The sequence below is a fragment of the Ailuropoda melanoleuca genome, chromosome 18 (genome assembly GCF_002007445.2).
Source record: "Ailuropoda melanoleuca isolate Jingjing chromosome 18, ASM200744v2, whole genome shotgun sequence".
In the NCBI taxonomy this organism is placed as follows: Eukaryota; Metazoa; Chordata; class Mammalia; order Carnivora; family Ursidae; genus Ailuropoda; species Ailuropoda melanoleuca.
Genome location: NC_048235.1, coordinates 29,036,371 through 29,050,644, shown reverse-complemented (window position 1 = coordinate 29,050,644; position 14,274 = coordinate 29,036,371). Strand labels below are relative to the sequence as shown.

The following is a 14,274-nucleotide window of genomic DNA, read 5'->3' as shown; positions in this document are numbered from 1 at the left end:
AGGAAAATGAGGCTCAGCCAACTTGACGTGTTAACAAGAAAGATGATTCGCTCAGTCACTCAACTGTTAATGGAGAGCTGACCTTTTGACTGCTCAGCCAGGGCCCTGCCCACCACGCCCGAGGGCATATCTGCCTCTCCCGGCTCAATCACCATCAGGTGCCCTTGTGTAGATGAATAGGAGCGCTCCCCCCCCACCCAGTGGTGCTCTATCTGCCGTGACAAATTAACCATGCGGAGACCACACCTGCTCACTGTTTCCAAAATCCATCAGGAGCTTGCAATTCACTGAGAAACCTCTAAGAAAACTGCTTTGTGAAAATAATTTCAAAGGCTCTTCTTGGGCAGCACAAATGAAAGGAAGCCTTCATTCTTTCTGCCCTCCTGGTGGAGCAACAGACTAACACAGCTTCATCTGCCGGACGTGAGGTTCCCCGAGGGCACCCGTGCACTCACCGTGGAACCAGGGAGCTATGGTGTCTGACGTTCTCTGGTAGCCTGCTCGCAGTGGCAGCTGCTCCTCTTTAAACCACCGAATGATGTCCTCCCGGGCAGAGCCGGATGCCGTCCTCGTCACTCCCTGCTTTCTGTGATTTAGAAAACAGTTTTTCAAGTTAGACTTAACTAACTTGAAAACAACGCCTTCAAAAACCAGATATACCCTGAATATATAAATCGTGTATAAAGGGAGACAGGACAATATATATTTGAAGATCTAAATACATGGGCTGAGCTAATGGGAAGGTGGACCCCTAATAACTGCCATTATACAACTAACTCCTCAAGGGCTAGTCAAAAAAATAGGAAGGAACCTAAATCTGTCACTTGTCCTTCCAGTCCTATAGGGCTAGTCATGGATATGAGCTACTGCTGTGTTAATACACAGATTTTAATTCATTTTTAATATGAATAAAAAGCTCCATTAACTTCCAATTAAAATTTGAGAAAATAAGCATTATAAAGTTAAATATACCCCCAACACTATTTTCCTTGGGAGCATGTTCTTGCAAACAAAAGAAATGCAATAAAATAAATTTCTTTCCGAACATTTTCAAAATTAAACTTTCTCTTCTTTCTGTTTCCAACCTCCCCGACTTGCTTTCTTCTCTCCTGCACTTTGAAGAGGTTTGGTTCCGCTAAAGACAGTCTCAGAAATATAAAGTCAAAGAAAGAAGAGTGTTTGATGATTGGTAAGAAAAAGATACAAGCGGCAGAACCATTTTGAGCTATATTCAGTCGCAGAACTAAAGTTCTGGAATGTTAAGTCAATTTCCATTACAAAAAGTAACACTGCAATGTAATAAACATATTTCTAAGTCTCACACAACAGCCCACTAATTTTGAGCAAAATTCAATATAAAAACAATGATGGGTTTGGATGAACTGCTGGGATGCCTGTCATGTAAATTGACTTATGGCTCTTTCTGCGTTTTATGGTAACATGTCCCCGTGAGTTACATGTGACATGTACGTCAGATGTACATATATACATATTCATATGCATACATAGCATTTTCGAGAAGATAGCCTACAATATTTGACTTTTTGGGGAATCAGATCCTGCACACACATGAGATTACATGACAAGTGCTCTTACTAGCTGTCAAATTAGGTTCTTTTTCTTTGGGAAGTCTTTGGAGGTTAAGCAAAAACTCTAAGGACAGCCACTCTCTGTCTTTTCTTGGGCTGGCTCCTAGCTGACCTTGGTCATCGCTGTTGTCCCAGCCCAAAAACCATCCAGTCTGGCTGCCTCACAAGAAGCATTTCATGCAAGTGTATTAAGTTGGAAAAACTGAGCTCACTGAGCACAGCTCAAAACAAGAATTGCCCTTATTAAAGGCCACCTTCACTGCTGTCAATCATATACACTGTGCACTAAAATAGTGTGGGCTGGGCATATTACAAGTCACAGCCACACCCTTGGAAGAGTCTGGAGAACAGGGGCAGTACAAAAACAGCCCTGCTGGGGATCTGGGTCCCATGCACAGACCAGCTCAGGCACTGGAGAGGATCCTGTGCAAGAGCTCACACCTTTGTGACCTGGTCACCAAACTGTGAGGATACCTGTTTCTCATTACTCCTCTTAGGTTTTTGTTCATAAGAAAAAAAATCATTCCCCAAACTGTCACTTTGTAGAACATGATCTTTTAGTTCTGGTCCCTACATCCCAAGATGGAACCTCTCAGTTGAGTAAGTAGAAATAATTATAGTAAAGGAAAAGGTCCACCTTCCTGTTTCCTCTGAGGTCATAATCCCCATTAGGAAAAGCCTTGAAGATCACTACTGACTCCAAGCAAAGAGAGATTTGTTTGCTTTTTATTTCTCCATACTTGTAACAGAGAAGTATTTTTGGTTTTCATTTCAGAAGGCAAGGCTTTAGATAAATCTCTTTTGTTCAATCATTATTTGATTCTTCTGGTATGTTTTAAATAATGTCTTTCTACATATTAGAATATGCAAAAATCATATAATATCCAGGAGAAAATAATTTTATAATCAGTTAACTAACATAAGGGTAAGGTGGTTTCTGCTATGATATCATTGTGTTTTTCTTCAGGGATTTTACAAAACAAACTGTTCTACCTAATTTCCTATAGCCTAGGAGGCAAAGGCACCATCATGACCAGAAAAGTGTTCATTCAAAAAAGGAACAGTTCCAAATTCTCAACCTATGTACTTGGCTCTGTATCGCAGAATGAGTATTACCATCAAATCTTTAATCCTGAGCAATGAAAACATAACTTTATGATGCCATGAAAGTCAGCAAGCCCTTAGGTTCCTACTTTGATATTGTTTCCTACTAAGAACGATACTGAGCACTGATGAAACCCCCATTGTTTCTGCTTCTACCCTCACTGGCTGGCCTCCTGCCACTAGGTGGGGGTGGGGGTGGGGGTGCGCTAGTGGTGCAGGACGGCGCTGAACTCAATGCATATCCTAAGTCACTGGGTATCTTAATTATAAGAAACTGTGGATATTTTACAGATGAGAAGAGAATGAATCCAGACCAGGTATCTCGGGAAGAAAGGCCTAGAGGTGAGGCTGAATCTCATTACACAGGCAGCCAGCTGGTCCTCCACTTCCCACGGCCCATCATGCAACTTGTCTTTAATCAGCCAGTTTCAACCATCTGTGTGCCTTCTTACCCAAGAGGATTCCGAGGGTATCCCGCCGGGCTTAGGAAGTGAGGCTTGGGTGGAAGGGGGGGTCTTTTTGGTTTCTGTGGAACACCTGGGGGACTTCGCGGTTCCTCATTGCTTCCTCCTTTTTCAGCCACTAGGGATAACCTCTTGTAGTCTTCCCGTGCTTGCTTCGCCAAAGAGCGTCTCTTCTCATCCGCTGCTTTGGATTTTCGCACTAGAAAAACAAGGGGGTTTGAGAAAGGCCTAGGTCAGCCCACAGAGACGGTGAGAAGAATCAGCTGGTGAAGAGAGCAGTCTCTCAGGAGATGCTGTCATCTGCTGATAATACTGAACAATCACTATCAACACCCAGGACGCACATAGTTCAGGCCTGCACATTCACAATGACCCAGCATTCACTGCAGAATTCCTGTCTTTCTAAGGGGGGTTTAGGACTTCCTAAGAGGGAGGAGGAGGGGGACGGGAGGAGATAGAAATGGAGAACCACGTGTTTGAGAATTTCCTGCATTTGGCAAGACTAAATGAGGAGTCACAGCCTGAGCACGAATTCCAACTGGCCAGGAGCCTTTGAATAAGAAGAGCTGACATCACATCCCTCACATCCCTCACACACTCAGCTCAGGACATCACTAGCAAAAATCAGGCTGTCGGGAACTCATCAGCACAGCGGCTTGTGGCTGTGGACAGGGTGTGAGATCAGTAAGTCTCGCCACAGGTCACACTCAGAGCCCCCAGAGAGCTGAACCAAATGTGAACCAGCCTGCCGGACCAAAAAAATACAATGATTCTCACCACAATCAGAGAATGTGCTGGGACACATAAAAAGCACCCCAAGGCCACCTTTTAATGTCGCTTTGTAAAATAGAGGGTTTATTGTTTTGTTTTGTTTTGTTGTTTTGTTTTTGTTTTAGCAACACAGTAGTAAAGGGCTCTAACGCAGGATGCTAAAACTAATTTTCATTGAGTGTGTTTGCACTTCAGGTGTTCTTGGTAAAGCCCTGTTATATTTGACTTCAAAGAGATGCCAAAAATGGTCCATTACACTAGAATTTCACTGCATGGAAGTGACTGGACCTTGCAAATATTTTCATTTCACGAAACTGTCATGTTAATGGTGTTTATTGTAATGGAGCTGAAGACTGGACTCTCCACATCCTGCAAACATTGTCACTTCCGTTCTCCTGCCCGTTCTCCTGTTCTCGCCCTCAAGTGGCCTCAAGGGATGACCTGGCTGGTACACCTCCTTGAGTCATCTGGAAACTCTGATCATGTCTCAAATCTGGGTTCTCCCCTATTTTCCCCTAGCATCCCTGAGCATGCTCTGCTCTGCCTTAGCCTGCACTGACCTCTTCCTGAGGGGTTTATCTCTGGCAGTGCTAACTCAAAAAGAAGTCAGGGTCAGGTCATAGATATGGGAGGGATGCTGAGAGAACCATCGGTTACACCTGGGTTCTTCTATTACAAAGTTAAGGTGAGTTCACTGTTGAAAATTTAGAAAAGTATAGAATAACAGCAAGAAGAATTCAAAATAAATCTCAAATCCTATCCCTCCGGAAAAAAATTAATGTTAACATGTTAATAACCTTCCAGTTCTTTTACTTCATACACTCAGGCATTTTAAAATAGGGATATTTTCATACAATTTTATAATATTTTTTTCTTCTTCAAGTGGAAAAAAAGATATAAACATATCCCAAGGTCATTAAACCCTCTTCCAAAACATGTTTTTTCAGAGCTATATACCATTCCATCAAATAGCTACATCACAACCGTGATGGTACAAAGATGAATGGAGAACCTTTCTACTATTCAAGAAGTAACTCGTAAGCCTTTGTGTAACAACTTAGTAATAATTCTCTCAACAACCATTTTAAGTGCTTCTTAGATTGACCATTCGTTAAGAGAAGGGATTGGCCTGGAGAGTCTAAGGTGTTATGGAGGCCTCTGGGTACTCACGAGACGCCTGCCAGTCTGAATCTTCTTTCCAGCTTTTATAAATCTGCATGGTTTTCTCCTCATCTATTTGTTTTAGTTCTTCATCTTGCGTTTTCTTTACAGATTCTTTCTTCTGGTTTAAAAAAGGAAAAAAAACCCAGAAACAAACACTAGTGAGTAATTCTGGCAGTCTTCTGCGAGGAGAAGAAGGAGGTAGGGGGGAGGAGGAGGAGTCGGGGCACTGAGGGGCCAGTTTCGATGTAACACCCCCTGGCCCCCTGGCAATTTGTTGTTCTGGGAAAAGCTTGGAGTCAGTGATGCCTGAAGCTGACTCTACACGACCTAGCTGTGCAACCACATGGCCCGTTACCAAACCTCTCTTCCCGTTACCAAAATACATGGCCTAAGTAGAATTAGAAAACTGAAACTATTTCATAGGGTTATAGTGAGGGTTAAATAATATTTAAAGTGTCTCCCATAGTCTGTAACACATAGTAAGACTCAATAAATATCCATTTTCCTCAAACATAGCACTTATCTGTTTTAAATTGAATTCCCTCNGAGGAGAAGAAGGAGGTAGGGGGGAGGAGGAGGAGTCGGGGCACTGAGGGGCCAGTTTCGATGTAACACCCTCTGGCCCCCTGGCAATTTGTTGTTCTGGGAAAAGCTTGGAGTCAGTGATGCCTGAAGCTGACTCTACACGACCTAGCTGTGCAACCGCATGGCCCGTTACCAAACCTCTCTTCCCGTTACCAAAATACATGGCCTAAGTAGAATTAGAAAACTGAAACTATTTCATAGGGTTATAGTGAGGGTTAAATAATATTTAAAGTGTCTCCCATAGTCTGTAACACATAGTAAGACTCAATAAATATCCATTTTCCTCAAACATAGCACTTATCTGTTTTAAATTGAATTCCCTCGAGCAGAGTATAAACACTGCCTCACGGCACCAGCGTAAACACTGCCGCATCTTACAGGCTCCATAAAAATAACATACATTTCTAGAGCAATCTCAGCTGTATCTCCACGTGCCCTCAAACCAGTGTGTCTAAAAATGGTACTAGGACTACCTGGGTGGCTCAGTTGGTTAAGCATCTGCCTTCAGCTCAGGTCATGATCTCAGGGTCCTGGGATCAAGCCCCACATTGGGCTCCCTGCTCAGCGGGGAGCCTGCTTCTCTCTCTCCCTCTGCCCTTCTCCCCACTCATGCTCCTGCTCTCTCTAATAAATAAAATCTTTAAAAAATTACTTTAAAATGTAGTACTTACACATGATTTTGGGTAACCCAAAAAGGAATTTTTAAAAAAATTTTTATAAAGCATCCTCTTCGAGAAAATNTCTCTCCCTCTGCCCTTCTCCCCACTCATGCTCCTGCTCTCTCTAATAAATAAAATCTTTTAAAAATTACTTAAAAATGTAGTACGTACACATGATTTTGGGTAACCCAAAAAGGAATTTTTAAAAAAATTTTTATAAAGCATCCTCTTCGAGAAAATATAAGAAACGTAAGTCTTCCTTAAAAAGGGAATTTGCTTTTTTTTTAATTGTAAAATATACATAACATAAAAATTACCATCTTAACCTTTTTTAAAATGGTGGAAGAATACACAAACATAAAAACCATGTTAGCCATTTTGAAGTGAACGGCTCTGTGGCATTATGTACACTGAAGGGAGCTAGTTTTTAACTAAAGAAAAACTAACACACCAAATCACTTAGATCTAAAAATACTTCATTTGGGTATTGCCGTCTGAGTGCTTATTAGAAAACTGAATTTAGCACTTGGTGAACTAAATAAAAGCTTCAGTCACCTAAATAATGAAGCAGCTGAGAGGGTCAGAAAAGACTGACCATGCTTCGCTCTGCATCTCAGAATTGACAGGTCTTTTTTTTCTTCTGTGTTTTCCTATAGAAAGATAAAGACATCCTTTCTGTTAAATTATTTCACCCCAACTAAAATATAAACCTTGATGTTGTGAAACTTGTTTTTGATCATCGTGGGAAGTCATAAATCACAGTTAATGTAGGAGGTGATCATTCATACATTGTCTTTCATTTCAGATGTAAATAAACTTTTGTGTATTTATTATTTTCATTTTTCCCCTTACTTTCTTTTCCTGCCTAGAGCTAAGCCCCCTTGGTTTCCTAATATTATAAAACCCCAAAAACAGCTTTTGGTGTTTTAAATGACTATTAAAATTTGCTATCACCTTACTGAAGCCATTTATAAACCTGAAATACATAAAAAGTACTGCTAGCAATTTCTAAGCTTAAACAGAAAAAAACTTAAAAGTGGAGCTTTGTTCATCATCCACATTCATATTTTAAAATGATTTAAAATGATTAGAAAAGAGCTATAACATGAAACCATGATAGCATGGATATTGCTGCTTAGGAAAAGGAAAAAGTTTACAAAGTGAGTCTACTTAAGGAGAAATATTCAGTAACTAATAATTCAGGTGGTACGTGGTTGATGACAATCAAATGTTGGGGAGTGCTATAGCTAGTAAATCATACTCCTTTTTAACCAGCAGTGCCATTATCTATGGGGCAGAGAGGGAAAGGAGACAAATTAATGAGTTTCACAGAGTAACGGATGAGATGAGCCCTGACCACTCTATTTATTCAAAGCAGCTAGAAAACTTAAGGACTTGGCCTGAGTTTCTCTAAGAAATCCTGCAGAAAATTTACTTTTAGCAAAATCTTTACAGGTTGGTCTTTACTTCCTCTACTTGGGAAACCAAACCATCACTTCATTTTTAGGAGTGTTTGCAAGGAGCATGTAGGTCCAGGATGGGGATGGGGAGCCAAGCATGGGAGAGTCAGGTAGAGGCTGAGGGGTGAAGGGGCAGCAGGGCTGAGGCTGGACACTGGTCCAAACACCCACAGGCTGAGGTTTGGACATGGGGATGGGCAGTTTGATGTCAAAACATCTTATTTACCCCAAAGATACAGACATAGTTATTTACCCCAAAGATACAGATGTAGTGAAGAGAAGGGCCATATGCACCCCAATGTTCATAGCAGCATTGTCCACAATAGTCAAACTGTGGAAGGAGCCGAGATGCCTTTCAACAGATGAATGGATAAAGAAGATGTGGTCCATATATACAATGGAATATTACTCAGCCATCAGAAAGAATGATTACCCAACATTTGCATCAACATGAATGGGACTGGAGGAGATTATGCTAAGTGAAATAAGTCAAGCAGAGAAAGACAATTATCATATGGTTTCACTCATTTGTGGAACATAAGGAATAGCAGGGAGATCAGTAGGAGAAGGAAGGGAAAAATGAAGGGGGGGTAAACAGAGGGGGAGGTGAACCATGAGAGACTATGGACTCAGGAAACAAACTGAGGGTTTCAGGGGGGAGGGGGGAAGAGGGATGGTTTAGCCTGGTGATGGGTATTACGGAGGACATATTGCATGGAACACTGGGTGTTATATGCAAACAATGAATCATGGAACACTGCATCAAAAACTAATGATGTACTGTATGGTGACTAACATATCATAATAAAAATTTAAAAAAAAACCCAAAAAACAAAACAAAACAAAAAACCCCAAAAAACCATCTTCCACAGGAAGCCTCTCATCCCAGCCTGTTAATGGAAATACTTCCCACCGGTTTCCTCATTAGACCCTCTCCATTGCCTCCAAAGTCAGAAAGCTCTGTTTTATTATCTTTGCTCTACAGAGAAGCTGGGTAAGTGATTTATCTGCTTATTCATTCTCTTGAGTTCCCATATAATTTCTTAAGTCAGAGAAGGAATGCATTGGCCCATGGCTCTGGGCGTTCTCATGAGAGTGTGTGAAGACTATGAAAATCTTTCTGTCTCACATCTAAAAACGCTTGAGAACCAACTAGTCTACCTCCCTTATTTTGGAGACGAGAAAGCTCAGGCTCTCTCTTTTTCAGCTAGACTCACTTGCTAGATGATCTCATCTTTCATCATGGGTGACATAGCACCAAGATAAAAGATTCCTTACAAGGGTCTACATGATTTCTCAGCCCTAATCTCCCTTCTCATTCACTGACCTCTCTGCCATTCCTTGACCATGTCGAGTGAACTCTTGCCTTTGTGCCTTCATACTTGGTGTTGGCTCTGCCTGGGACATGTCCCAGTTATCCACATGGCTCCCTCCCTCATTACTTCAGGTCTCTACTCCAATAGCCCCTTCTCAGAGTAACCTTCCCTGACCACCTCTATAAAAAGCCAATCCCCACCCTCCCAGCATTCCTCAGCTCCCTTATCCTGCGTTATTTTTCTCCACAGAAGTTATGACCATCTGACTTCATAGATGTGTTTGTTGTCTGTCTCCCTCAACCAGAATATAGGCTTCCTGAGGGCAGGGGTTTTATCTGTTTTGTTCATTTTGCTTCCAATGCCTGTAACAGTGACTAGCACACAAGAGAAACGCAACAGATGTTGGTTGAATAAATACACAGATCCTTTGTTTCTCTATCCTTTACAATGAAGCAGGACAATCCGGGCAGTGTTACTGAAATTTTCCTTTAGATGCTCTATTGCTGCTGTTTTAGAGAGGCACATATTGTATCAGCAGGATGCACACTGGGACTACACTGCAGAAATTCATCATGGTTTCTCAAAGTCTCCATGCGAGCTATCCCAGTTCACGCATGTCCCTGCAGAACAGGCAGGGAATCGACTGAACCATCCACTGGAACACAGACCTCCATCATGGCCGCATCTCAGGTCTGTGGTCACTCAGAACCTTCTCTTTACAACTTCATATCTTACATTACTTTTTCAAATTTTCTGCAGGTCAAATCCTACTATGGTTTCCAACTGCCCATCTATGCTCCATTTATCGTGAGGAATGTACAATGTGATACAATCTAGCACGACGGAGGCAACAGGCTCTGCCTGTAGGAAGAATCACATCTGGATGGATGTGTGAGAGATTTGAGTGCCCAAAGGAGCTCCTGGCACAGTGGGCATGGATGGCACAAGAGGGTGCTCATTGAACAGGGTCACGCTCACAGAAACAAGGAACGCATAAGGAACTTAGAATTCAGTTTCTGCCTAAATGCTTTATTTATCGCTTTCTGAAATCGGTCTTCCCTCAGTGTTTGCTGCAGCCCAGGATATTGTCTCTGTGTTAGATCTTCCATGAGGAGTTTAGCAGATATGTCTGGCATCTGTTCTTTCTGTGATATTCAAGACTTTTCCAACTCCAGATAAACAGGTAAAAACGAATAGCTCTGTTCGCAAGCTTTTAAAGACAGATTTCACATTCTGCTGCTTTCATTTCTGCATGAGACTAATATACCAATTTGTGAAACATTAGTGGAAATGGCTATGCATTTAGCCCCCTGAAGACAGAATGTTAAGTTTTTACCTGGTGAAATCCATATGCCTTCATACGATTGATAGAATCTGCCAACATTTGTTGAATATTTCTTGAGGAACTGGAGAGTGACTAAAAATTAAATGAAACACGTTTTTATACCATTTAGAGCTACAACGCAATTTCAGCAGATAATCTGTTCATGCTTCCCTTGTTTCAATGTCCCCTAACATGCCCCATCCCCATAGGTTGGTGCATCAAAGTTTCCCACCAGCACCTGATTTCCTGAGCCAATAATGACTGAGGCAGCAGGTATGCGAAGCCTCCATCTCCCCACTCAATAGGGCTTGGAAATGAATTATTGCTCAAGCTCCTGGAGCTGGTGGTTTGCTCAGGACAAGTGGGTTTCTGTATTTTGTTCCTGGCCCCTGAATGACTTCCAGACATCACCATTATTCCTTACTTCAAATTCTCTTCTTCTCTTAATCCCTGCTCTAACTCATCCCGTTTTAGGTTAGACCAGGGAAACGCTTAGTCTCTGCCATTTATATATATGCATTATATTTATATGCCTTGCTCCCTATCTAGGTAGGACCGGAGGCATGACTGGAATATCAGTTCGCTGCCTGGGAGCTCTGCCCACTTTCCCGGCCTGATTGCACTCCCTCCCCACCTCTCCCACCCGTTACCCAGCCCAGCGTCTGGATTTCTGCTGCTCCAGATGGATCTCCCAGGAGGCAATTCCTGCCAGTGGGGTTCCCAGATCCATTGCCTGAATTCCCTGGTGTCACTCCTGCCTGCCACATGCCAACCGCTCAGACACTGTGACTGAGCTGGCATATGACACTGAGTGCCACTTAGACCAGGTCAGTTACACAGGCCCCTGTCACCCTGTCCCTGGCCTGAGCGCAGAGTCGGGGCCAAGTCCCAGCATGGAAAGCCACATGCCCTACACAGCTTAATAGAGCCACCTGCAGCCTATATTACCAGGAATTATGTGCCTTGTGCCTGAGGATTCACTCCTAAATTTTGATATTGATCAGAAACTGTCAGTAAATTTTCAGAAAACTGTTGGTACCACAATTTAGTGTGGAGCACAGAGGATACTTTAGGGTCATTACTACGCCATGTAATAAACCAGTGTGTCTACCTCAATTTGCCCCCTTTCCCACAGTAGCTACACCGCATTTCCCAGCTGCCCTAGCAGTTACGTATGCCCGTGGGAATAAGTTATCTGAACTATAATGCAGGTGATAACTGGTATTTGCCACTTCTATTCTAGCCCTTAAAACCTCCTTCACACATGCCTCTAAGCCACTTCCCCTTTCCTTTGAGCTGAAATGGTGATCGCAGTCATGCTACTCTAAAGACAGGAGAGCCCTCAAAAGACTGGGTGCCTAATTGACTGTGCGGACCTGGGCCCTCCTGAACCAGAAACCATCTTGGATGTTATAAGAGAGAAAGATGAACTTCTGTTGTGTTTTGACCATTGCATTTTGGGTCTATTTGTTACAAAAGTTTCGTCTATCTTAGTTCATAAAAGTGGCCATGGCAACTGCTTCGAGCCCTCTGCTGGGATTTTTTATAATCATGGGGACTGCTAGTAATGCTAATTCCACTGGTGGCTACTAGTCATGGAAGGCTCATTACGACCAGGCACTGTGACTTACAAAGTATTATTTTTATTTCTCACAACATCTCTGATGGATGGGTATCAGCGGAAGAAACTGAATGGCAGAGGAGCTGTGTATCTTGCTGGCATCACACAGCTGACTTGTTCCAGAGTTTATACTTTTTCCACTATGTCAACACTGTAATGATAGGCAATGAGCTGTAGGTCAAAAGTTTCTTTATGCTTATTACTTGGCAAAAAATGAATGCTATAGGTTTCACAATTACTACCTTCCATATTCTGTCTTGTTTTTTATTTTAATATTTTAAAAGGATACAGAACCGTTGTGCATCCAAAACAGTACCAGTTCTCCTTATCTATGAACAGGTTAGAACTGTTCCAACAGGTTTTGTGTATGTCTGTTCAAAAGTCCAATGCAATTTTGAAGGGCTTGGGCTTGCAGTCTCTGAATGAATGTCCACCATAAGGAATGTGATCTTTAAAAACGGGCTCACTCTCCCTTTCCTCAATGATGTAAGATCTGTGGGGCATCATTTTGCAAGAAGGATCAGCTTCTTCTATGCTGAAAATTAGGCGGCAGGTAACCACCCTCCCTTGCCTCCTCAAGCACGGTAGATAAGATTCCAGCTTCATAGCTACACACCCAGCCTCTCCACTGGTTTGTCACAGGCCCTGGGCTGATAGAACCGGCAGAGCTTTGGACCAAGGATTTGTCAGTGGCACCTCCACCATGCTCAGCCTTAAGTTCTCTCAAACAAACTCTCTGTTGTTTCCTGAGTTAGCATCAGGCTAATAGGCATCTGATATGTCTCTTCTAACATAGATTTTACTTTGTCAAACATCTTCTCCCCCTGTCACTTGCCAATTACTGTCATGGACATAATACTTTAAGCATACTGTGTGAGTTATTCTTTGTCCCTTAGAATTATTTGTTCAACTGAATGATTCGTCTTATGTACACGTACAACACTGTTTTCTCAACACTTGCTCTTTTTTTATTATTATTATCTTAATTTTTTTCCATCATCTATCTATCACCAAGGGCAAACTACCTCAAGATGGACCGGTTTGGCATGAAGATTATTTTTGAGTTAAAAGCAATCAAAACATAGCATATTCAGGAAAAGGTCTTTACCTCCCCACCTCAATTGCCTAAAAGAATTTAGATAAAGGACCTGCTCCAGGCAGAGAACCATATCGCTATAGATAACTACGTTATACTATGAACCAGGTATGGCAGAGAGGGAAGAACCTAGCAAAGCCTGTTTGATCAAAGTCCTCTATGTCCCATTCTTCCTGAGTGGCCCAGCAAACATTTGTTCACCAAACACTTACTCCTTTTCATCCTCCTGTGAATTGCGTTCCTTCCCTTTAAGCCCCAGACCCTTAGCCTCTTTCTCCTTAGTTTAGAATGATGTATATACCTCATTTTGCTTGGCTGTCTTTGGAATTTCCATGTCTGTGTGGTTTCCCATACATATGAAATTAAATTCGATTTTCTCCTGTTAATCTGTCTCACGTCACTTTGATTCTTAGTCTGGCCAGAAGGACCTGGGTGGACAGGGGAAATCCTTCCTCCCTGACACCAGCATTTCAACATTCTCACTGCTTTTGCGGTTGTCAGAAATGATGAGGTTATTCATATTTTCTTAAGATAATTCAAAACTAAGCACAGACACACGAACCAGACAATGAAATGGATGTGATGCTGGGGGCTGAAGGGACGAGTGTGACCATCAGCACCATCTGCTGGAGCTGGTCAGAGTTGCCTGCCTTTCTCTGTCGGAAGGTTTAGGTTCTGTTTTCAGTACACCAAAGCTCAAAGTTGGTTCTTGAGTAGAAGAGCCTGAGCATAAATAATTCCGACTAGTTTAACAACCACCCGGTTAACAACTACACAATACTCCTACCGAATGCTTCTGTATGTCTAAAATATACTGTAAACTCCCAAACTATTCACATATACTAAGAGTCACATTTATAAAAATTCTAATTTTCAAGGTGAACCAAGATCTGCAATCGTTCCAAAGTGCTAAAATAAAATAAAGATTGATTACAAATCTTGTATAGAGCCGGTTCGTTCAGATACACTTCCACGTTCTACAAATCCATGGGATACAAGTTCAATGTAATAGACTAAAACTAGTATGATCCAAAAGAGATGTCCTTTATTAAAACACAAAACCAGACTACCGGCTTGAAAGTGATGGTTACTGATGCCAATGCCAGACGGAGACAATCGTA

The 14,274-nt window shown here is 42.1% G+C and overlaps 1 protein-coding gene across 4 annotated transcripts in view; it reads right to left on the bottom strand.

Moving 5' to 3' along the window:
- SH2D4A (SH2 domain containing 4A) overlaps nt 1-14,274 on the bottom strand; it is a 70,478-nt gene that overhangs the window by 24,172 nt on the left and 32,032 nt on the right. For 3 of the 4 annotated variants that reach the window (XR_004621935.1, XM_034647618.1, XM_034647620.1), the window contains 4 exons: nt 10,449-10,529; nt 5,099-5,210; nt 3,146-3,356; nt 456-586 (listed from right to left, as the gene is read on the bottom strand). Coding sequence is in view for 3 of the 4 variants with exons in the window: in XM_034647618.1 (XP_034503509.1) it covers nt 456-586; nt 3,146-3,356; nt 5,099-5,210; nt 10,449-10,529 (535 nt within the window). In the remaining variant the exon portion in view is untranslated. The remainder of the gene's footprint in view (nt 1-455; nt 587-3,145; nt 3,357-5,098; nt 5,211-10,448; nt 10,530-14,274) is intronic. The other variant, XM_019798689.2, reaches the window with a different exon arrangement.